This window comes from Coregonus clupeaformis, chromosome 35 (genome assembly GCF_020615455.1).
Source record: "Coregonus clupeaformis isolate EN_2021a chromosome 35, ASM2061545v1, whole genome shotgun sequence".
In the NCBI taxonomy this organism is placed as follows: domain Eukaryota; kingdom Metazoa; phylum Chordata; class Actinopteri; order Salmoniformes; family Salmonidae; genus Coregonus; species Coregonus clupeaformis.
The window spans coordinates 23,234,824-23,260,256 of NC_059226.1; the positions used below are offsets into that span (position 1 = coordinate 23,234,824).

At 46.5% G+C, this 25,433-nt stretch overlaps 1 protein-coding gene across 5 annotated transcripts; it reads right to left on the reverse strand.

Moving 5' to 3' along the window:
- Positions 1-457: 457 nt before the first annotated feature.
- Positions 458-24,371, reverse strand: LOC121551805 (G-protein coupled receptor family C group 5 member B). 5 transcript variants are annotated; one of them, XM_045210945.1, is made up of 5 exons: positions 24,136-24,371; positions 23,600-24,038; positions 3,378-4,406; positions 2,914-3,041; positions 458-1,171 (listed from the first exon to the last, which is right to left on the reverse strand). In XM_045210945.1, the coding sequence occupies exons 3-5, from the start codon at positions 4,402-4,404 to the stop codon at positions 1,127-1,129; spliced, it is 1,200 nt and encodes a 399-aa protein (XP_045066880.1). In that variant the 5' UTR covers positions 4,405-4,406; positions 23,600-24,038; positions 24,136-24,371; the 3' UTR covers positions 458-1,126. The 5 variants fall into 5 exon arrangements, with proteins under 5 accessions (XP_045066880.1, XP_041720454.2, XP_045066878.1 ...); XM_041864520.2 differs by having other exon boundaries at positions 2,929-3,041; positions 23,600-24,371; XM_045210943.1 differs by having other exon boundaries at positions 23,600-24,371.
- Positions 24,372-25,433: the final 1,062 nt, after the last annotated feature.

Below are 25,433 nucleotides of genomic sequence, written 5' to 3' on the forward strand. Positions count from 1 at the left end.
CCAATCCAATTCCCAAGTTTAAACAACTCGATTATCCAGATATCCCCCCCTAAAACTGTGCTTCTACACAGGTGTGGTTCTTGAGTTAATTAAGCAATTAACATCCCATCATGCTTAGAGTCATGTATAAAAATGCTGGGCAGGCCATTATTTTGGCAAATATTTTGGCTACCATGGCTATGCCCCCATAGGATGACAATGCCCCCATCCACAGGGCACGAGTGGTCACTGAATGGTTTGATGAGCATGAAAACGATGGAAACCATATGCCATGGCCGTCTCAGTCACCAGATCTCAACCCAATAGAACACTTATGGGAGATTCTGGAGCGGCGCCTGAGACAGCGTTTTCCACCACCATCAACAAAACTACAAATGTTGGAATTTCTCATGGAAGAATTATGTCGCATCCCTCCAATAGAGTTCCAGACACTTGTAGAAGCTATGCCAAGGTGCATTGAAGCTGTTCTGGCTCGTGGTGGCCCAACGCCCTATTAAGACACTTTATGTTGGTGTTTCCTTTATTTTGGCAGGATGGAGGACAGAGCAAAACATTCTGCTTTAGAAGAGTTTCTCCCAAAATAAACAACAAAAACAGAGCAAATATCTCAAGAGGGAGAGCGGTTTCACAGTTTTTCAGAAATTATACAGTGGCTTAGTAGTCTCATGGGAGTAAACTTGACTCATACAAAAGAAACCTGACTGTCAACATTTCAAATCTCACGTCTCCCAGATGGAAATGGTCTCCACTGCATTTGCAGCCAAAATAGGGTTATTATTAAGTCTAATATCTCCTACAGAGATTCAACTTCAAAACTACCAGTAATGTTTTGATCTGTCCTCTATACCTGCTCTCCCCCTCAGTCACACTCATTCAGTGGTTGGTTGGTGTGCTTGATTACCACAGGGTGGGTGGTGTGTGTAAGCCCTCAGTAAGTCATCAGTTTAACTGTCTGTCCCCATACACACATAGAGAGCTGGGGGGAGGGGGGGGAGGGGTCCTGATGGTGTCCATGTTTAGTTATCCTCTCTGGGTTATTCCTCTGTCCAAGGACCCTTCATCCCTTCTTCATCACCCCATTCTTCCTTCCTCTTCCTCTCATCCTCTTCTTCTCCATTTCTGTCCTTCACCACAGCTGCCGCCCCGTATAGGTCGGGGGTGCGGAGGGGACCTGTGAAAGGGGGGAGAGAGAGAGAAAGAGAGAGAGATGGGACGTCAGTTTGGTAATATACACATGCACGCACACACACACACCACACGTTCCTGATAAGAGGTTGCATTTTGAATATGTGGCCTGTATCACATCTTCTAAACCCTCCTCTTTCCTATTTTATCTTCCTCCTCTCTCCCCTTTTATCTCTTCATTCAGTCTCAGCAGCTAGTCCTCTTTAATGCAGGAGAGACCATCATAACTCCCCCTCCTTTCCTTTCCCTACTCCCTACTAAAGCACATTAATACCACTCTGATGTAGGTGGCAGGTCTAAGAGCAGAATACTGGGAGTGAGACCATTTGGTTCACAGGAAAACGTTCCCAGAGCTTTAACTGGGCGGTGGCTCAGTGTTTTCTGGCTGATTTCTGGTTTCAGATTCTGCCTCTAATGTGGGTGGCAGGTGTCAGAGCAGAGACTGGGAGGGAGCCATTTCAAAACGTTCCCAGAGCGTAAGCTGAACATTGGCTCAGCGTTTTTCTGGACGCGTGGCTCCAGATTCTACCAGGTCGGCAGGGTTTATTTATAGCGAGGTGATTGGAGGGTAGTATCGTGCGCCAGGGAGCTCACCCATCCATTCTGGGGCTATAGAGGGCCTGACTGGGCCGGGGACACAGCTGCATCACTCACACTGAAGAGATGGCTCTAGTCTGCAGCCAAGTGAACCCACTCCCTCCCTCACACACACACACACACACACACAAAACTGTATGCATGCAAGGTGTGTATATGTGTATATGTGGCTTCATACATAATATGTGTGGCTTTCTTGCGCAGAATAATAATCAGAGTTTGTATACCTGTGAATGGTAGTGTGTGACAGGTGTGTATCTGTGTGTAAACGTGTGTGTGTGTGCTCACTGCCCAGGTGAGTGAGTGTATGTTTCTATAAACACTACCAGTCAAAAGTTTGGACACACCTACTCATTCAAGGGTTTTTCTTTATTTTTACTATTTTTTACATTGTAGAATAATAGTGAAGACATCAAAACTATGAAATAACACATATGGAATCATGTAGTAACCAAATATTCTTCAAATAGCCACCCTTTGCCTTGAAGACATCTTTGCACACTCTTGGCATTCTCTCAACCAGCTTCATGAGGTAGTCACCTGGAATGCATTTCAATTAACAGGTATGCCTTCTTAAAAGTTAATTTGTGGAATTTCTTTCCTTCTTAATGCGTTTGAGCCAATCAGTTGTGTTGTGACAAGGTGGGGGGGGATATACAGAAGATAGCCCTATTTGGTAAAAGACCAAGTCCATATTATGGCAAGAACAGCTCAAATAAGCAAAGAGAAACAACAGTCCATCATTACTTTAAGACATGAAGGTCAGTCAATACGGAAAATGTCAAGAACTTTGAAAGTTTCTTCAAGTGCAGTTGCAAAAACCATCAAGCCCTATGATGAAACTGTCTCTCATGAGGACCGCCACAGGAATGGAAGACCCAGAGATACCTCTGCTACAGAGGATAAGTTCATTAGAGTTACCAGCCTCAGAAATTGCAGCCCAAATAAATGCTTCACAGAGTTCAAGTAACAGACACATCTCAACATCAACCGTTCAGAGGGGAAATGAGTAGGTGTGTCCAAACTTTTGACTGGTACTGTATGTGTAAGTGTCTACACTGCTTTCTTGCTCAGGATCATAATGAGAGTTTTAATAGAGTTTGTGAAGCGTGGTCGGATGTGTAAACGTACAATATGAGAACTCACCGCTCCCCCATTCAGGATCATGGTCATCTCAGTGGGCTGGTACACGTTGCTGCGGAAGGGGGCACTGGGTCTGGGCGCTGTGTTACCATTATGATTACCTCCACTCCTCAGACCTGGCACAGCAGAGGAACAACGTTATGCTCTTCTTTGTCTCAGAAACACACACACTGCAAACACACTCATTCATGCATCCTACTTTAATATAGACACAGGAACAGATGCCCAATCTGTACTTTTAACACACATGCTGTACAGGCACTGCTTGTACCACAACAAGAACCACTGCTCTTAAATAGTTATTTTTAGCCCAGTATGGTAATATCACTGAGTCACAATGTTCTACATCCAACCCCATACACAGAAACATGCATGTAAAACCTCAGTAGTGCTGTACTGAGCTGGTAAGCATTAACTTTAATGCATATTTGAAAGTTAAAGTCTCTTGTTACCTGCAGTGTTTTCGTCAAAGCCGTAGCCCTGGTTCTCCGCATACTGCCTGTGTGAGAGGGGGATTTCCTCATCGAAGCTGGTCTCCCTCATGCGGGACGGGGCCTGAGAGGTGTCAAAATAGTCGGGGGCGGTGGGTTGCGGTGGGGGGCGGAGACAGGAGTGTGCCTCGGGCACGGCGTGGAACAGGAGGAGGAGCCAACCCTGCGCCACCAGCGCTATCGCCAACGCTGGCTCGTCCCAGTCCGGGGACCGCCCCAGCCAGGCGTTACCATAGAGATAGAAGCCCACCCAGGCAACCCAGAGGAGGAGGGACAACAGACAGGCGGCGAGCAGCCAGATCGCGTTACAGCGCCACAGCCGGGTCTTCCCACAGAGAGCGAAGGAGGCCGCCCCCAGCGCGGCTAGCAGTAGTGCAAGCACATAGCTACAGGCTAAGGAGAAGTCCAGAGGCAGGTACTGGCAGGCCGCTCTGCCCTCCCTGAGCACCGTGAGCAGGAGCCACTCGGCGGCGATGATCCCCTGGACGGCGCTCAGCCCCAGGGCCAGGCCGGTCAGAGCGCAGCCCCCCGGGCTCCGGCGCTCGCGGCCCAGCCTCCGGAGCCGCACACCCTGCACCAGCAGGCAGGAGAAGCACAGGGCGAAAAGCAAGCCCCAGAGGGCGCGGCGCAGGAGACACAGCTGCTCATCACGCTCGATGAGGTAGGCAAAACTGAGGCCGAACAGGCCCAGGATGCCCAGGAGCAGGAGGAGAATGGGTCCCACACCGCTGCGCTTCTCCGCCTCGCTCACGTGGTGTAGTCGGCAGAGGAGGATCAGGCCCAGTAAAATGGCCGCCAGGGCACCACCGGCCGCTGCAGATTCAACCGCCACGCCCCAAACAGAGTCCAAGTCGCAGAGGAGGGTGTAGGGGCGCACCAGGCCCCAGCCACACCCCCGGGGCACTGCCGACGAGTCCTCATCAGGGTCCTGGGAGGAACCACGCTGGACCACGGAGAGGAGGAGGAGGAGGACAGGGAAGAACGCCATCTCTGAGAGGAGGAGAGAGGAACAAAATGTGCAAAGTGAAACAAAATGTCAGTGTTGCGCTGTGACAAGCAAATCGTCTACTGTAAATCTGGCTGCATTTTTTTATTAACCACAAGTGATCACTGTGTGAGTGACAGTGTATGTACATGGAAGAGTTATCCAATGGCACGCATGCACCCACACTCACACTTCTTGTATCCGCAACAACAGGAGCACAGTGACTCTCTCCTTCCATCCTGTAAATGGTCAGAGGTCAACACACAGCTAAGAGGCTCCATACCAACATCACACACTGATAGCTTCAACATACATACGTATACACTGACTACACCAATGCATGCATGCACACACACCCACACAAATGCATCTAGTCACACACAAAATTATGAGCATCAACTAGATACTTCCAGAACAAGAGCATTCAAGGAAACAAACCATTCACATGGCTTTACCATGAAGCTGAGAGTCGGAGGTTGGAAATGTACTTGTTTTGAAACGAGAACATAGAGTTACCAGTAGTCTTTATTACATCATTATCCACAGACAGAGTCATATTCAGAGAAAACACTGCTCACTGTCTGAGCGGACACGGGAAGGGATGTAGGATCATATCAGTGGAAGCTGGTGGGAGGAGCTATAGGAGGACGGGCTCATTGTAATGGCTGGAATGGAAGATATGGAACGGAGTCAAACATGTGGTTTCCATATGTTTGATGTGTTTGACACCGTTCCATTGATTCCATTCCAGCCATTACAATGAGCCCATCCTCCAATAGCTCCTCCCACCAGCCTCCACAGGATCATATATAAAACAGGAATAGAAAAACAGGGATCCTCCTGTACAGACAGAGGAGCTGACAGCATCATGTTGTTTAGGTAAGACACTGAGACAAGGCATAATGCATCGGTAAAACAAATGCACACACACACATTTTTAAAGTGAAGATCTTCAGAAAGCATTGACAGCCAGAGTAGTGCTACTGAGGAAATCAATATCGCCTCACAGTGACTGTCTGTTTCTCCATCACATTAACTCCCTATCCTATCCTATCCTATCCTATCTTATCCCATCCTAACAAAACAAACACACACACACACACTTCTGTTAGTAACATTCTGTCCATTCTTCACAAGTCGATCCCTAATGAGTCTCTAAAGAGACAACGAACACAATGTAGGATCAGTATCTAAGGCTGTATCTAAACTCACAAACACACACACAGACATTCACACTGACACACCAGCCTTTTTTAAACCAGCCTAGTAACAGTCAACAACAACTGTCTGGTCCCTTCCCAACACAACACGTCACACACTGACCTTTCAGACATACTTTCCTATCCGTCTCATAGAGTCAATTGCACTGCATTCATTTTAAACCATCACCACGCGTCATACTAATATACAGAACCACACAAATACAACACAGACCGTACACAACCCTTTGACCCTGTTCACACTATCATGCCCACCCAAACTGTGCTGGCTGACATATTTTCTTTGCACATTGTCCTTTTCAGCACGGTTCCAGCAACTACAGAATGTTGGATGTGCAAGCAACCCAGCTCAGTAAAGTTTGGTTTGGCTCAGTAATGGGAAAAGCCCTTTGGTTAGCCTTAATTAGGTCTGGCTCGTGGAAATAACCTGGGGGTCGCTGACAGTGGTGGGAGTTCCAAAAGAGAAAAAGATTCAACACAATTTTAGATTCACGAATGTTGGCATTAAACCCCTCTATCAGAGTGTTGGTTCGCTCCGAGGCAGCTTAGACTAATTCAGATTACAGACAGCTTTATGAGTGTGTCGAGGATATCTGGTGCAGCAAGGCTTCCAGCCACCGTCTTTATAAGCATGGCTATGCTATATCTGCTTCTAGGTGCCATAAATAGACTGTAACATAATATTTACATCAGTGGTGGTCGGTGCCATTTAAGATTAGGGAGGACAATTATTTATTTATTTTATGAGTATGGCCTTATTTCTATTACAGCATATTGGATGACTTTCATTCATATTCCATTCACCCAGCTCAATGTAACATCGACAGGTTTGGGCTACTAGCCTACATAATACTCAAATGTTCCCTATACCCATCATGAGGTTGCTACAACCTAGCCTACGAATGAAAGTTTATAATGTAGGTGCACACATCGATAGACAAATTGGAGTAATCAAGGTGACAGACAGTGACACATTCAATACCGCCTTGCACACTCTTGCCTGCATCTAGCTGATCTAGGGTGTAATCATTAGTCCAAACAGTTCCAAACAAGAGTTTCTATTGGACAAATTCAGGTAGGTTTATCCCTGTTTCGTTCCGTTTGCTTCCGTTAAACGTTTTTCAACAGAATCGGCGGAATGAATAAACCCCTGATCATCCGCACACACAGTTCACTTCAAAGTGTTTCCTTTATTTTGGAATTACCTGTAGGTAGAAATTGTTCCTAACCACCCATTCAGGGTCAATGTTTTATCGTCCATCAATTGGTTAAGGTTAGGAGTGGGGGCTGGGTTAAGGTTAGGAGTGGGGACTGGGGATACTTCTACTTTGAGTACTCTCTTGCAGGCAGGCACGTTTCAAATCAAGGTTGAGTGTGTGTGAGGGACAGGAGGCGTGCTTGAGGTAAATCCTGGGATCAAGGCCCACAGGCGTCACTGGGGTCAGGGATAAAAGTTGCCGCTTAACCACAGATCTAGGATCAGATTACCTAACCTCCAATCCTGACCTTAACCATTAGGGAGGTGAGGAATAGCTAGATCAGTGGGCATCTGGCCTGTAGCCCTGAGTGTTTGGGCAACAACAGCCCATATGGTTGCCATATTGTAGACCTAGTATGTAGTTCTCCAGTTCACACATTTTGATTCCCAGAAGATTCAGGAAACATTGTTTTTAGGCTGTGGGAACATTCTGTGTTAGCTGGGTGAATGTCTCAAGAGGGTTCACAGTCATTATTTAAGCAATGCTATTTTTGAATAAATAAAAAAAACAGGGCTTGTTTACGACTTTGGTGCATTGTGATTTGCCAAGTATGCCAAGGGCTCAGAGAGTACATGTGAAAGTGTGTGTGTGTTCTCATTTGTTTAATAGCTACATAAAGTTACCCTCAGGTAATTAAACAACCCTGAATCCCTTCCTAAGCCCCAATAATAACTAAAACTCATCCTCCTCATCTCGCTCTCATCCTTCTCTTTCCTCCATAAACTTAAATCTCTCTCTTTTCCCCCTCACCTTCTGCTGTAGCAGCAAACAGCCGCTGGTTACCACTGGGTTACATTAACATCAATCAGCGCTTCCATAAGGATGAGTCAACTAAGCATGGCGTTAGCTCTATTCACACGCACGCACACAGACACACACTCACACATGCAGGCAAACACACACACACACACCCCTAAACACGGTGCTAGCTCTATTCATACACAGGCACGCAAACACACCACCGGCGCACACACGCACACACACACAGACGTAAGGACACACACAGCTCTGGGTGCTGTGTTCACTCCTCATTCCTCACACCATGTTTTGTTCTGGCAGAGCCCCTGATAACCATGGTTACGCCCCATCTCTGAAAAGGCAGGAGCGAGAGAGGGAGGGAGGGAGGACAGGACAGAGGGGGTTCACTCATCCCCACACAACCATACAGACTGCTGTTTCCTCTCTCTCTCTCTCTGGCTCTGCTTTGTGACAGGGAATGGAAACCAAATTGCGTAGCTGCAGTGTACAGTACAGACTCAGAACATAGAGTAAGAAACAGGTAGTGAAGCTGAATTCCAACACACATACAGTACTGGAGAGATATCAAGAGTGCAACATCACCATGCTCACTCCAGTCATCCATCCATTCATTCATTCATCCATCCATTCATTCATTCATTGGTCCGCACAACTAGCCACCTATACAATCAGTCCATCAGTCCCTCTCTTTCTCAGTCAATCACTCACCTACACACTCAGTCCCTCTCTTCTCCGTTCACTCACTCGCTCACTTACTCACTCACTCATTCACTCACTTATTCATTCACTCACTCAATCTAGCACAGATGGCTTCCACTCTGTGTAGGGGGACTGTCTGACAGGCTGGAGATGGTACACAGAGTACTGACAGAGACAAACACACTCTCTCTCTCTCTCTCTCTCTCTCTCTCTCTCTCTCTCTCTCTCTCTCTCTCTCTCTCTCTCTCTCTCTCTCTGCCACCTCTCTATATCAGTCTATTTCCCTCTCTCTGCCCCCTCTCTATATCAGTTTATTTCCCTCTCTCTGCCCCCTCTCTATATCCGTCTATTTCCCTCTATCTGTCCCCTCTCTATTTCCCTCTCTCTGCCCCCTCTCTATTTCCCTCTCTCTGCCCCATCTCTATATCCGTCTATTTCCCTCTCTCTGTCCCCTCTCTATTTCCCTCTCTCTGTCCCCTCTCTATTTCCCTCTCTCTGCCCCCTCTCTATTTATCTCTCTCTGCCCCTCTCTATATCTGTCTATTTCCCTCTCTCTGCCCTCTCTATATTAGTCTATTTCCCTCTCTCTGCCCTCTCTATATTAGTATATTTCCCTCTCTCTGCCACCTCTCTATATCAGTCTATTTCCCTCTCTCTGCCCCCTCTCTATATCAGTTTATTTCCCTCTCTATTTCCCTCTCTCTGCCCTCTCTATATTAGTATATTTCCCTCTCTCTGCCCCCTCTCTATATCCGTCTATTTCCCTCTCTCTGCCCCCTCTCTATATCCGTATATTTTCCTCTCTCTGCCCCCTCTCTATTTCCCTCACTCTGCCCCCTCTCTATATCGATATATTTCCCTATCTCTGCCCCCTCTCTGTCCCCTCTCTATTTCCCTCTCTCTGCCCCCTCTCTATATCCGTCTATTTCCCTCTCTCTGCCCTCTCTATATTAGTAAATTTCCCTCTCTTTTCCCCCTCTCTATATCAGTCTATTTCCCTCTCTCTGCCCCTCTCTATATCAGTTTATTTCCCTCTCTCTGCCCCCTCTCTATATCCGTCTATTTCCCTCTCTCTGCCCCCTCTCTATATCTCTCTATTTCCCTCTCTCTGCCCCCTCTCTATATTAGTCTATTTCCCTCTCTCTGCCCCCTCTCTATATTAGTATATTTCCCTCTCTCTGCCCCCTCTCTATATCAGTCTATTTCCCTCTCTCTGCCCCCTCTCTATATCCGTCTATTTCCCTCTCTCTGCCCCCTCTCTATGTCAGTCTATTTCCCTCTCTCTGTCCCCTCTCTATTTCCCTCTCTCTGTCCCCTCTCTATATCAGTCTATTTCCCTCTCTCTGCCCTCTCTATATTAGTCTATTTCCCTCTCTCTGCCCCTCTCTATATCAGTCTATTTCCCTCTCTCTGCCCCCTCTCTATATCCGTCTATTTTCCTCTCTCTGCCCCCTCTCTATATCTGTCTATTTCCATCTCTCTGCCCCCTCTCTATATCAGTCTATTTCCCTCTCTCTGCCCCCTCTCTATTTCCCTCTCTCTGTCCCCTCTCTATATCTGTCTATTTCCCTCTCTCTGCCCCCTCTCTATATCTGTCTATTTCCCTCTCTCTGCCCCCTCTCTATATCAGTCTATTTCCCTCTCTCTGCCCCCTCTCTATTTCCCTCTCTCTGCCCCCTCTCTATATCCGTCTATTTCCCTCTCTCTGCCCCCTCTCTATATCCGTATATTTTCCTCTCTCTGCCCCCTCTCTATTTCCCTCACTCTGCCCCCTCTCTATATCGATATATTTCCCTCTCTCTGCCCCCTCTCTGTCCCCTCTCTATTTCCCTCTCTCTGCCCCCTCTCTATATCCGTCTATTTCCCTCTCTCTGCCCTCTCTATATTAGTCTATTTCCCTCTCTCTGCCCCCTCTCTATATCAGTTTATTTCCCTCTCTCTGCCCCCTCTCTATATCTGTCTATTTTCCTCTCTCTGTCCCCTCTCTATTTCCCTCTCTCTGCCTCCTCTCTATATCCGTCTATTTCCCTCTCTCTGTCCCCTCTCTATTTCCCTCTCTCTGTCCCCTCTCTATTTCCCTCTCTATTTCCCTCTCTCTGCCTCCTCTCTATATCCGTCTATTTCCCTCTCTCTGTCCCCTCTCTATTTCCCTCTCTCTGTCCCCTCTCTATTTCCCTCTCTCTGCCCCCTCTCTATATCCATCCATTTCCCTCTCTCTGCCCTCTCTATATTAGTATATTTCCCTCTCTCTTCCCCCTCTCTATATCAGTCTATTTCCCTCTCTCTGCCCCTCTCTATATCAGTTTATTTCCCTCTCTCTGCCCCCTCTCTATATCCGTCTATTTCCCTCTCTCTGCCCCCTCTCTATTTCCCTCTCTCTGCCCCCTCTCTATATCTCTCTATTTCCCTCTCTCTGCCCCCTCTCTATATTAGTCTATTTCCCTCTCTCTGCCCCCTCTCTATATTAGTCTATTTCCCTCTCTCTGCCCCCTCTCTATATCCGTCTATTTCCCTCTCTCTGCCCCCTCTCTATTTCCCTCTCTCTGCCCCCTCTCTATATCAGTCTATTTCCCTCTCTCTGCCCCCTCTCTATATCAGTCTATTTCCCTCTCTATTTCCCTCTCTCTGCCCCCTCTCTATATCAGTCTATTTCCCTCTCTCTGCCCCCTCTCTATATTAGTCTATTTCCCTCTCTCTGCCCTCTCTATATTAGTCTATTTCCCTCTCTCTGCCCCCTCTCTATATCAGTCTATTTCCCTCTCTCTGTCCCCTCTCTATTTCCCTCTCTCTGCCCCCTCTCTATATCAGTCTATTTCCCTCTCTCTGCCCTCTCTATATTAGTCTATTTCCCTCTCTCTGCCCCCTCTCTATATCAGTCTATTTCCCTCTCTCTGCCCCCTCTCTATATCCGTCTATTTTCCTCTCTCTGCCCCCTCTCTATATCTGTCTATTTCCCTCTCTCTGCCCCCTCTCTATATCCGTCTATTTCCCTCTCTCTGCCCCCTCTCTATTTCCCTCTCTCTGCCCCCTCTCTATATCAGTCTATTTCCCTCTCTCTGCCCCCTCTCTATATCAGTCTATTTCCCTCTCTCTGTCCCCTCTCTATTTCCCTATCTCTGTCCCCTCTCTATATCAGTCTATTTCCCTCTCTCTGCCCTCTCTATATTAGTCTATTTCCCTCTCTCTGCCCCCTCTCTATATCAGTCTATTTCCCTCTATATTTCCCTCTCTCTGCCCCCTCTCTATATCAGTCTATTTCCCTCTCTCTGCCCCCTCTCTATATTAGTCTATTTCCCTCTCTCTGCCCTCTCTATATTAGTCTATTTCCCTCTCTCTGCCCCCTCTCTATATCAGTCTATTTCCCTCTCTCTGTCCCCTCTCTATTTCCCTCTCTCTGCCCCCTCTCTATATCAGTCTATTTCCCTCTCTCTGCCCTCTCTATATTAGTCTATTTCCTCTCTCTGCCCCCTCTCTATATCAGTCTATTTCCCTCTCTCTGCCCCCTCTCTATATCCGTCTATTTTCCTCTCTCTGCCCCCTCTCTATATCTGTCTATTTCCCTCTCTCTGCCCCCTCTCTATATCAGTCTATTTCCCTCTCTCTGCCCCCTCTCTATTTCCCTCTCTCTGCCCCTCTCTATATCAGTCTATTTCCCTCTCTCTGCCCCCTCTCTATATCCGTATATAGCCATTTCTGTCCTCCCCTCAGTTTAAATCTTCTATTCATGTTGAATATGCTCCCCCTCCCCTGCTGTAAAGAGAGCAGCAGTCTCATCTCTCTGCCACATTTGAAGATGGGATGTGAACCATGTGCCTTACCCCCTCCCTGGCACTCTCTCTACCTTCCTCCCTCTCCCCTTCTCTGCTCTCCTTCTCTCACCCAACAATACCCAATCCCATGGTACAGCAAAATCCTTTCCTTACCCTACATCGCTCTCCCTCTCTCCCTCGCTCCCTCTTCCCTTTCCCCTCTTATGGTCTCCCTGCGCTCTCTACCTCCTTCTCTCCCTCTCTCTCTCTCTCTCTCTCTCTCTCTCTCTCTCTCTCTCTCACCATCTCCCCTCGCTCTGTTTGATTTTCTTCTACCCCTCTATCTCTCCCTCTCTCTTATGTAATGGGGAAGGAAGGATCCAGAATCAAGCTATTGCCAGTTCTGCTGCCTGCCTGCACTGCCTGCCTCCTTGCCTGCACTGCCTGCCTGCTTGCCTGCTTAGGCATCCTGATCCTCCTCACAGTTACAGACAGGGAGGCAAGAGCTGCAGCTGAAGGCTCTATGGTACACAGTGTTGTTATGTGTGAATAACAAAGACTACTGTTCCCACAATGCATCTCATTCTCTTTACCTCGGCACACTGAATATTTGTTACCCTAAATGTTTAGTGTGAGTATGTAAAGATAAGTGTGTGTCGATGTATAATGCACAGTCTCAAAACACATACACACTTAGGCTGTGTTTAGACAGCCCAATTTGGATAAAAAAATTTCCCACTAATTGGTCTTTTGACCAATCACATCAACTCCTTTTCAGAGCTGATCTGATTGGTCATCTCTGGAAGAAACTGGGCTGCCTGTGTAAACGCAGCCTTACTATCTTCCTCCCCAATAGCTCTCACTGCACTCTGGTATACGACTTCAAATCAGTGTTACAAAATACTACACTACAATGAATACCAACACATTGCAACTGCATTTATAAGCACTACACATAATGCAATTGCTCATGGCTACAACCATCTTCAGTACCTCAAGTCAAAGACTGAAACCTACAGAGCCATCCTCTACAATTATCATCCTCTACAATTACCCTAGACAGTGCACTACCAGATGCTGTGTAATTACCATAACCATAATTGGGTAGATGATTACATTTTCTGACTAGGATCTCTCTCAACTCATTCTCCTCTCCTTAGTCTTTTAGCAATTTTGTCATTCATTTGATATGGATAGTGATGATAAATAATTGATTTTCTGTTTGTGGAGGGGGGTCGTGTGTGCATGCGTTTAGGTGTGTGTGTGTGTGTGTGTGTGTGTGTGTGCTTCTAAAAACTTGTTTTCACTTTGTCATTATGGGTTATTGTGTGTAGATTGATGAGGATTTTTTTTTATTTAATCCATTTTAGAATAAAGCTGTAACGTAACAAAATGTGGAAAAGTCAAGAGGTCTGAATACTTTCCAAATGCACTGTATATGTGTGTGTATATGTGTGTGCAAATGCATATGTGTGTGTGTCCTGAACTTAGCCCGTGCAGGGCTCCAGATGTGGAGATAGACAGATGTTTTTGGGGTCAGCAGGTCACTTCCGGGAGGCATACCAAAGCTTGCCTCACATCTGCCTGTTCTGTTCTGGTCCATGCCACATTAGTCATTGTGTCGTAAGGTAGCCGTAATAATGAATGACTAATTAGCCTTCCTGAAGTACTGTCTCCCCCGACCAATGCTGTAATGTTGTCTCCAACTATAGAAACTTTATGGGTTAATTGTCCCCCACGATGAAATCGGGGAGGTGACTGTGGATCTCCCTCTGTCCGTTAGTTCGCACATTAGTCACACGCGATATCTCAGACAGCACTGGCCCGATTTTTTTGAAACTTAGGTGAATGCTGTGTCTTGCCTTAAAGATCCAGCATTTACTAAATTGCAATGATTGGCCCAAGGCGAGAGCTATAGTAATTAACTGAAATTAATTGGCCCAAAGGGAGGGACGCTGCCTCATTTGTGGGGGACAACATGTTTACATAAATTGATTCATTCATTCAATATTTTTGAGGATCAGCAGCAGTACTGTAATGACTGTTGTTCATTAGGAACAAGAAACTGTTGTTAGCATTGCATCGACCACGGAAGTTGGTAACTAATTGCCATATTGAATGACACTTAGAAATACTTGTTTTCTACGATTCTCTCTTAATGAATTTAAAGGCATTGGACTGGTGCAAGCATGGCTAGACGAAGTTTCAACAATATTCCTTGACCTCTCTATTGCTTTTAAATCCATGAGGGGGTTTAAGAGTGTACACTTTTGGAAGAGTGAAAGAATCTGAAGGGTATAGAATCACAACGCAGCCAGAGCCCAAGGGCAAATTAAGGGGTCAGAGGAGAGATGGAGAGGTCAGGGAAGGATGGTGGCCATGGGGGGCTTTAATCTGTCTTCAGAAGAGATGCTAGACTGGCAGGTTGGCAGGACTCCATACTACATAATCTAATTATTTTTAAAGACCTGTTTTCTAGACTGGCAGGTTGGCAGGACTCCATACTAGCTCTTTTTGAAGACCTGGTTTATAGACTGGCAGGTTGGCAGGACTCCATACTAGCTCTTTTTGAAGACCTGGTTTATAGACTGGCAGGTTGGCAGGACTCCATACTAGCTCTTTTTGAAGACCTGGTTTATAGACTGGCAGGTTGGCAGGACTCCATACTCGCTCTTTTTAAAGACCTGTTTTCTCTCCTTTCCTCCATCTCACAATAACACCATGTTCCTTCACTGACGTCATCGGTCTTCCACAGCTGTGAGTGTCAGATAAATGGAGGGAGTGACAGAAAATGAGACAGACTGAGGAAGAGAGAGGAGACAGATGGAATAGAGTGAGTGAGAGAGCAGTGAAAGAGAAAGAGAGGGTTGTGGCAATGAGAGAGAGAAAGAACGAGAGAGAGATGGAGATAAATAAATAAACAGTATGCCAGAGAGACAGAGAGAGATTGAATGGAGTGATTGAAGAGAGACTGTCCCCCCCTGAGGTCTGGTGTGTAAGTGCAACCAGCCTGCCAGACAGACAGAAAGGCATCCATTTAGCCAGCCAGCTAGACTGACTGGCCACACAGACAGGCTGATAATCAGACAGACTGATGATCAGACAGCCAGACAGATGATCAGACAGACAAACAGATAGATGATCAGACAGACAGACAGATGATCAGACAGACAAACAGATAGATGATAAGACAGACAGACAGAGAGACAGACGATCAGACAGACAGACAGAAAGACAGATAGATGATCAGACAGATAGCCAGACAGAGAGGGACAGTTCTGTTCCACCCTCCATGGTCCCCAGACCTCTCCAGGCATCCCAGGCCCAGATAATTAGACCTCATTAACATGTGACTGGGTCTCACAGTGTGACCATATGCTAATTGACTCGCAATTAAGTCCAATTTTTTTATTTCCACACCCCCATTCTTCTACCATCCTCCCATCCCAGAGATTAAGAGATGAGGGGGTAAGGACTGGTCCCCTCCTCCCCCCAAAGAAACAGAAAAGAGGACATGGTTGTATTCATTCGGGCACAATGTAGCTAGCGAAATGTTTGCAACAAAAAATGAGCGTTTCTTATTGGACCAGTTCAGGTATTCTCACACTGTTTCAGTGCATTTGGTGCTTAACGAACATGACCCATGTCATTCAGGCTGTGTGTCTCAGGTGTCCCAGTTAAGTCTGATTATATCAACACAGCCCATCTGTTATAGATGATAGGATCACTAATACTGGATCAGAATGAATGGGAGTTGATCACAAAGAGAGTCAGAGAGCATGTAAGGATTACATGATAATGATCAGAGAGAGAGAGTCAGAGAGCATGTATGGGTTACATGATAATGATCAGAGAGAGAGAGAGTCAGAGAGCATGTCTGGGTTACATGATAATGATCAGAGAGAGAGAGAGTCAGAGAGCATGTCTGGGTTACATGATAATGATCAGAGAGAGAGTTCAGAGAGCATGTATGGGTTACATGATAATGATCAGAGAGAGAGAGAGTCAGAGAGCATGTCTGGGTTACATGATAATGATCAGAGAGAGAGTTCAGAGAGCATGTATGGGTTACATGATAATGGTCAAAGAGAGAGAGTCAGAGAGCATGTATGGGTTACATGATAATGATCAGAAGAAGGATTAGTAAGGTGGGTTGTGCTGGTGAGTGGAATGGAGAGAAGATGAGAGGAGAGGAACAGAGGAGAGCAGGATGTGTGGAGGAAGCTGTAGCGTGGAAGGGATTGTTGTGTGATCGTTCTGTGATGAGTCAAGCTGTTGCCTCTGAGCACAGACACACGCGCACGCAAGAGGAAGCTCAGGCATTGATGAAGATATGACATGCTCACACGTTCTCTCTCTTACTCTTTCTCTCTCACACACACGCACACACAGCTGTACCAGATATACACATGGTTGGCAGAAAGCATGCATGCACGAACACACACAACCACACGCACAGCTAGAAAAGGTACCTATAGTTGAGAGAGAGGAAGGCCAGAGGGGAAAACATCAGGCGTTAGAGGTCTGAATGATGAATAACTCACTCTGTGTGACATCAAAGACAGGACCTCTGAATAATATTGCATGTTTGTATGTAGTCTACTTCTCATTTGCAGTTAATGTCCAGCATACACTCTTAGAAAAAAGGGTTCCAAAAGGGTTCTTTAGTTGTCCCCATAGAAGAACCCTTTTTGGTTCCATGTAGAACCCTCTCTGGAAAGAGTTTAACATGGAACCCAAAAGGGTTCTACTTGGAATCATTATTGGGGTCTGCCGAAGAACCGTTTTAGGTTCTAGATAGCACCTTTTTTCTAAGAGTGTAATTACCCCTTGTATGAAAAACTAAGTAGGTATTTTGAATGGAATTTAAACCATCCCTGATCTGCTTCATTAAGTACATTCTAGAACACAGAACACACTCAGAGACATGGGCTTTCTAACCACGTACAATTAGGGCTGGGCGATATATCCAATTAATTTGAATTTATGTTTTCGTGCGATATTCCAAATTCCTGTATCGCAAGTATCTAGTTTTTTACTGTTTGTAATTTTTCTGAGCGTTTATGTCCGCTTGTTCTCATGTTGTCTTTTTGGTCTCGTCTCCTTTTGTTCTTTAGCTGTGACTGTGCACCTTCTATTTACACACCAAGCCCCTCCCCCACCACCAAGCCCCTCCCTCACACAACAAGCCCCTCCCCCACACACCGAGCCCCTCCCCCTGCCACTCACAACTACAAAGATGAGCGATCACTTCTTCCTCTTAGACAAGCGGTTTCAACTCACTATTTGCATTTCAGGTTTGGTCCAACAAAATCTGTCATATGGACACCGAAAGACATTGAGACATTATTTTACTGGAATGGAGGAGAAGTTAACCATTCTAACGATACCCTTTTTATGTCTCAACTCCTAAAATTGCATGCAGAGCAGACACTACCAAAACAGGAGTATCAATTTTAAGTTACATTTTAAAGTTTAGTTTCCTTTATTTGCAACAAAGAAAACAAGTGATAAACAACAATACAGATTTAAAAAAATGTAAAAAAAAATGGTATTATATGTATTAATGATATTATGAATAGAAATGGAGGAGTTATGTCACATATGCAGCTATCAAAAATATATGGGAATGTCTGCTCAATCCAAACGTACAACCAGCTGATTGCAGCATTACCACAATAATGGAGGAGGAAAGTGGAAAAGGGAGAAGGTAGTGTACTTGTTTGCCTGCCATATATTAAAGATACAAATTAGCTGAAAGGAATTGGCATAAATAGAAAAATATACCAGTTTCATTTGAGGACAAAAATGTTGCCAGCTGCACCATACAGGTTGCAAAATACATGGGAAGAGATTTTCGATGTACCGATTCCATGGCACATGGTTTATGAACTGGTACAAAAAACAACACTTGATTCAACACTTCAAGTTTTTTCTATTTAAATTATTATACAAAATTATTGCCACCAACAGAATGCTATATAAATTTATATGGGGCATACAACAATCTCAGCGCTGTAGATTTTGCTGCGAAGAGACAGAATCACTAGATCATTTATTCTGGTATTGCCCCTATGTAGCTTGTTTCTGGTCACAGGTTCAGGAATGGTTACAAAATCACAACATTCACTTAAAATTAACCTTATAGCAGTGTTGGGCGATTTGGAAAGCCATAGTCAGTCAATAAATAATATAATAATACTCGTAGGAAAGGTTTTCATCTTTAGCTAACAATCTGTGGATACTATACAATTAGAAAGGTTCAAAATGTATGTAAAACATCACAGCACAATTGAAAAATATATGGCACATGGAAACCAAACGAGGGTGGTCTATGGTGATAGGTGGGATGGGCTGAGAGGGGTAGGATTAAATAGTTTATGTTTGGTAATGTATTATTGTTATGTGACCGCTTTATGTAAAGTACCATGAATGTAAAATGTGTATGCAAAATGTATATGTAAAATGTATGTACTGTATATGTAGCAGAAAAGCTGTACAAAAACAAAGATATTTGTCCTCCGAAGAGGGATGGGTTAATAAAAAATACCCCCAGAAATGAAAAAATAAATAATTACAACTAAAAAATGAAAAAAATTAAAACAAGTGATAAACAACAATACCGATAAATTAAATAATTATAATAAATTACGGTGTGCAGGTGTGGTTGGAAGCCCAGGGGCTTATATGAAAACCACACCAGAAAAAAAACAATACACAATACATAAGTATTTAAAAAAATAAGGTTTGTTAAAACAGATAACAAAACCTACAAATATATAATGCAATGAACATTGATTCTGGAAAGTTAATGCTCAGTTTGTCACGCGCGGTACCACATACCACTAGCAGCATTTTAGCCAAAGACTGTTAAACTAGCTGTCTAGTCTGTGTTTTATAAACGTGCAATAAGAATCAAACACAATTATATAAGGAATTGGCAACTCGTTCTCATTCTGAGAAATAAGGTAGGCCACTTGATTTCAATATCTGAACAAAGTGGACAGGCTAACATGTTGTTCACACAGTTGGAGACGGACAGAAGGGTGTGTTCATAACAATTCAACTGTTCTACCTTGTTAGCTAGCAAATAGAACCAAGTTGGCTAAACTTGAAATATAAATATTAGCTGGTTACTCACTAGCATGTGGGCTTGTGCTTGAGAGATTGTTTAAGAGTCCTGTGTTCATTTTCTATAATGCCTGCTACAAGAAGTTAGTCATTATTAGTGAATGTGCATTATGCATGGTTCTGGTTGAATTTGTAACAAAAAGGGCACTTTCATAGACAGACTTGAAAGTAAAATCAGTGATTATTGCAAAAAAGCAGGTTCAACAATTTCTTATTAAATCATTATATTATTAGTGTCACGATCGTTTACAGACGGGACGGACCAAGGCGCAGCGTGATATGCGTACATGTTTATTAAATATTAAACACCACGACAAAACAATAAATGAAACGAAACGTGAAGTCCAAGGCAGCACAACACAACATACCTTAACACGGAACACTATCCCACAACTAACTAGTGCCAAAAGGCTGCATAAGTATGGTCCCCAATCAGAGACAACGAGCGACAGCTGCCTCTGATTGGGAACCACACAGGCCAACATAGATCTATACATACTAGACTGTACAACATGGACAAACACAGCAAGGAAAATACACACCCTGACTCAACATACAAGCGTCCTCTGAGTCAGGGCGTGACAGTACCCCCCCAAAGGTACGGACTCCGACCGCACAACATAGACACAACAGGGTAGGGGCCGGGTGGGCATTCCGCCTCGGAGGCAGATCCGGCTCAGGGCGTGACGACCACTTACTCTCTGCCTCCCTGTTGCGCCCCTGGTCTGGTCTGGACCTTGGCGTGCTGCTTCCCCTCTCCTTCCTCCCACGAAGTACCAAGCCCTGTCTGGACCCTGGTGTGGGAGACCCCGAACCTGGAGAGGGGCTGACGTCTGGGTCTGGACTGGAGCCGCTGACAGGAGCTGGACCGGGCACCGGTGGAGCGGACTGCTCTGGCTCCGGAGTGGAGCCGCTGACCGGAGCTGGACTGGACCCCGGTGGAGCGGATTGCTCTGGCTCCGGAGTGGAGCAGCTGACCGGAGCTGAACTGGGCACCGGTGGAGCGGACTGCTCTGGCTCCGGAGTGGATCCGCTGACCGGAGCTGAACTGGGCACCGGTGGAGCGGACTGCTCTGTCTCCGGAGTGGAGCAGCTAACCGGAGCTGGATCAGGCACCGGTGGAGTGGACTGCTCTGGCTCCGGAGTGGATCCGCTGACCGGAGCTGGACTAGACCCCGGTGGAGCGGATTGCTCTGGCTCCGGAGTGGAGCAGCTAACCGGAGCTGGATCAGGCACCGGTGGAGTGGACTGCTCTGGCTCCGGAGTGGAGCAGCACCGGTGGAACAGGCACGGGCCGTACCGGACTGGACACACGCACCACTGGCTTGGTGCGGGGAACAGGAACGGGCCGGACCGGGCTGACGACGCGCACCAATGGCTTGGTGCGGGGAGCAGGAACGGGCCGTACCGGACTGGCGACGCGCACCACTGGCCTGGTGCGGGGAGCAGGTACAGGCCGGGCCGGGCTGGCGACGCGCACCACTGGCTTGGTGCGAGGGGCAGGAACAGGCCGGGCCGGGCTGGCGACGCGCACCACTGGCTTGGTGCGAGGAGCAGGAACAGGCCGGGCCGGGCTAGGAACACGCACCACTGGTTTGGTGCGAGGAGCAGGAACGGGCCGGACCGGACTGCGAAGGCGGACTGAAGGTCTGGAGCGGAGAGCTGGCACAACCCGTCCTGGCTGGCTGCCCACTTTTGCACTACACATGCGGGGCGCTGGCACAGGACGCACTGGGCTGTGCACGCGCACTGGCGATACAGCTCGTAGAACAGGCGCAGGATATGCGGGACCGAGGAGGTGTACTGGAGACCAGGAGCGTTGAGCCGGTACACCCCATCTTCGCACGACACGTGCGTGGTGCTAGCACAGGACGTACAGGACTGTGCCGGAACACTGGCGACACAGTACGTAGCTCCGCATAACACAGAGCCTGCCCAGTCACACTCCTCCTCGCGTGAGTACGGGCAGTTGGCTCTGCTCTACCTCTAGGCTCCGCCAACCACCCTTTTAGCCCCCCCCAAAAAAAATATTGGGGCTCTCGCTCGGGCTTCTTCCTCGGCCGGCGCCTTCCGCGTTGCCGCTGCTCCTCTCTATACCGCGCCTCCACTGTCTCCTCCCAAGGACGGCGATCCATCCCGGCCTGAATCTCCTCCCAAGTTCAGGATCCCTTACCGTCCAGGATCTTCTCCCAGGTCCAGGCTGTCTGCTCCTGGACACGCTGCTTGGTCCTCGTATGGTGGGATCTTCTGTCACGATCGTTTACAGACGGGACGGACCAAGGCGCAGCGTGATATGTGTACATGTTTATTAAATATTAAACACCACGACAAAACAATAAATGAAACGAAACGTGAAGTCCAAGGCAGCACAACACAACATACCTTAACACGGAACACTATCCCACAACTAACTAGTGCCAAAAGGCTGCATAAGTATGGTCCCCAATCAGAGACAACGAGCGACAGCTGCCTCTGATTGGGAACCACACAGGCCAACATAGATCTATACATACTAGACTGTACAACATGGACAAACACAGCAAGGAAAATACACACCCTGACTCAACATACAAGCGTCCTCTGAGTCAGGGCGTGACAATTAGTGGGTCTTATGGTTGTGGAAGGCTTATATTTAGCCTAGGTATAATTTCACAAGCCCTGAATTCATTTGATTATTGCTGACTATTTGAAATGCACTGTGTTTGACCTTTAATTGTACAACAAAGCTTATTTATAGAAAACATGTTTAAAAATACACAACAATGTTCAAGCAAGGAAGGGCATGTCCTATACATGTATGTAGGAAAAATTCCTATCCCATGTTCCAGAGCATAGTTACATTGTTTCAGTTGTTATGACCTAGTAATAAGTGCATAATTGATGTATGAACAGTCAGCAATGGTCACTTACCCAGTATAGGAGATCCGTAGCCCTGGTTAGGTCAGTGTGCTGGCTAGAGGCCAAAAATACTCTGGTCCTAAGTGTTGCTGGCCTTGTCTTTAACTCTTTCACTAACCAAGTTTTTGCTTTAGGCAGATACCTATTTAGAGAATGTTCTTTTTACAGGCTGAGTCACCCCCCTAAACAATACTGACCACATGGGAGGGTCCGCAGGGGTTTCCAGAAAGGATTGTTTGTGGAGGGACCCGGGCCCACCCATTGTTAGGTGGGCGGGGGTGATCTCAAATCCTAAATGAAGAATATAATCTCACCTTGAATGTTTCCAAATAGATGGGAGGGGGTGTTTGAGGATGAGAGAACATCAGTGTTTCCCCTAAGATTTTTTTCAGCAGTTGAGGTTTCTCAGATGATCTGATGTTGTAACTCTGGTGTGGGGGGTTTTCAGTGGTCGGAAACGATTTAGCAGCGTATAGGGGAAACACTGAACATCAATGGATATGATTGGAATTGTGCGTTTACATGAAATCCCAAAATGGTGTCAACCACCATGAAGCCCATGGTGCTCATATTATGCACTGTGAGCTATGACATCAATGGCAGAGCACAGCAGAGGCATTATTCATGCACAATGACTGGGTTGACAATGATTCTGATGTAAACAGTATTGCTGTTTACCCTCACTCAAGCTTAGATGTTGTTCTTGATGTTATACTTGGTCAAGTGGCAGGTGGTTCTTTTCAACAATGACCCTTGAGGTCAAGGCCAGGAACCAAGGCGCAACGGCAGCGCATACATTTATATTTCCCCCAACGACAGCAATAGTGTGTGATTGCAGTCTGTGGGCATTCCTGCATGAAAGGCAGGGTGAAGGACACTGTCTACCGGTGTACAGCTAGCTACCATTGTCGCCCCCGCCCCTTCTTCTGTGGGGTTTATTGGCGGTTGGCATCCAACATTATTGTGCATTACTGCCACCTACTGTACTGGAGTGCCACCGCCAGTCCTAGCTTAAAAATTTACCATTAGAAGTATAAAGAGGGGTTCCTGCAGATGCAAGAATTCCCACATGCACCGAATTTCGGCCCGCAATTGCACTCTTCTCAATGACAGAGCCTTCCCAACAACGTGCCCTTTCCTCTCCAACGACAAATACCAGACCCCCGGGCAAGCTTACATATTAAAACCACGCATCTGGTGCAGCCGCATCACCACCACTCACACAAGACTGTCAAGGGGGCAACTTCCACCCCTGTGAATGACAAACCCTAAAATAGCCCGTGTCCAGTTTAACCACCGACACGGCACTAGGTGATGAATTAGAAGCATCAATAGTGTCGTAAAATGACAAATTGGCCATTGACAATGATTATTTCACGTTCACAGAAAACCATGCATGTATACCAATCGAATCTCTCTCGAATCACCCCTCCCTCTCTCGTTTATATCGATCGATACTCGAGGGAAAATCGAGGGAACGTACCTTGAGCTACGTAAACAAATCCGATGGAAACGATTGTAGAATGCACGTGTCACGTGTATAGCGGGGATGTATTGGAAAAAGTCACATTTTAGGATTGAAGCCCTCCTGCTGCGTTTGCGTTTACACTCTCCATCCACATTCCCACCGCTGCGGATCAGCTCTGCGCCCCCGACCGAATTATTCAACCCTCTCCTGGGTTAGGAACCAGAGAGAGAAAACTCTGTTTTCAACACTCTCCCGGGTTAGGAAACAGACAGAGAACACCCTGTATTCAACCGTACTTGTTGTCTTCTGGTAACAGTCCCGATTTGACACGCCAGCGGGGAGAAGCACTCGGGATGGCAGAATTGGGTTACAGTTGTCGTTTCTCCTAAATCCTTTGTTCAACGGTGCGTTTCTTCAACGAACCCCCTTTTGTGATGAATAAATGAGGAATAATCTAAATAAATAAAAGACATGAAAGCAACGTCAATATCCCCGCTGTTCACAAAATACGTGCGTTAAATCCAGACGGATTCCCTGTCACTGCTGCGCACCTTTACGATGTTCACTGCCCGGGTCGAGGCTCAGCTCCCCCTGCTGCACATCTCCCAACTGACTGCATCAACCGCGTATACAGTTTGGCGCGCTGCATAACATGCGTAATTTTAATCCCTCTTTGCACAGCCAGCGAACATGACAGCTCTACGTGGAGCAACGGGAGAAAGCACAATCAATTCACTTCACTGCACTCCGTTTTCTCTCTCTCTCTCTCTCTCTCTCTCTCTCTCTCTCTCTCTCTCTCTCTCTCTCTCTCTCTCTCTCTCTCTCTCTCTCTCTCTCTCTCTCTCTCACTCTCACTCTCACTCTCTCACTCTCTCTCTCTCTCTCTCCAGTCCGCTTCTGCTCTGTAAGAAGTCCTATATTCTCCCCTTCAAGAAATGGGTGTGTTGCCCGCGGGTTCGCCTGTCAATTCCTCTTTAGCACCACGTCCATACACCGTTCACCAAATCTGTCCGTGTCTTCAGTACGCTTTGATTCACAGTCCTGCGCTCTATTTCGGATTACAATTGAAATGATAATCCGTGGTTCATTTACGGTTCTTGGCATCAAGTTCTTCCCCCCACATTCGGTCTGTGGTTGGTTTGGAGCTATGAGTATAACGGTGTTGTGATGCTTGTTTCTCCTTCTGCTTGAACACGCGCGTCCTCAGCCATTCGATTCGATTTATTCAGGGAGGTGTGAAGTGAGTGACCCAGAACCCGCCCCGTGCCAGACCTGCGCAGCCTAATATGAGCACAGTCAGCGCACTAGGCTTGGGGGGTGATTTGTTGTTTTTACCCCTCTACACCGCCTGAAATTGTATCCAACTGCCTCTGCTCGGGATATTGCCTCTTCACGGATATCCCACGTAACCAGCGGGTTCGGGTTAGTCGGATACGGCTGCTCTGCTTCCGAGGACAATTTGAGTGACAGTCACATCCTGGTAATCACAGTGTATCTGTCAATATCCCCATGCCATTGCCACACAGACAGAAGATAACAGAGAAACACTGCCTTCGTTAAAGCATGGAGCCTTTGTTGTCTGCTATAATGTTCCAATGGGATTGTATTTAATCTGAGATTTGGAGTATTAGTATAGGAGACATTTAGGCCGTTCTGACCTGGCCCCAGGCCAAATCCTTCAGCATGGCCATGGAGGTGATGGACATAATGATAACACAGACACAGATCTGACACACTGACATATACACACTTAGACAACTAAAAGCAGACACACTCGCAAAATTTACATTTACGTCATTTAGCAGACGCTCTTATCCAGAGCGACTTACAAATTGGTGCATTCACCTTA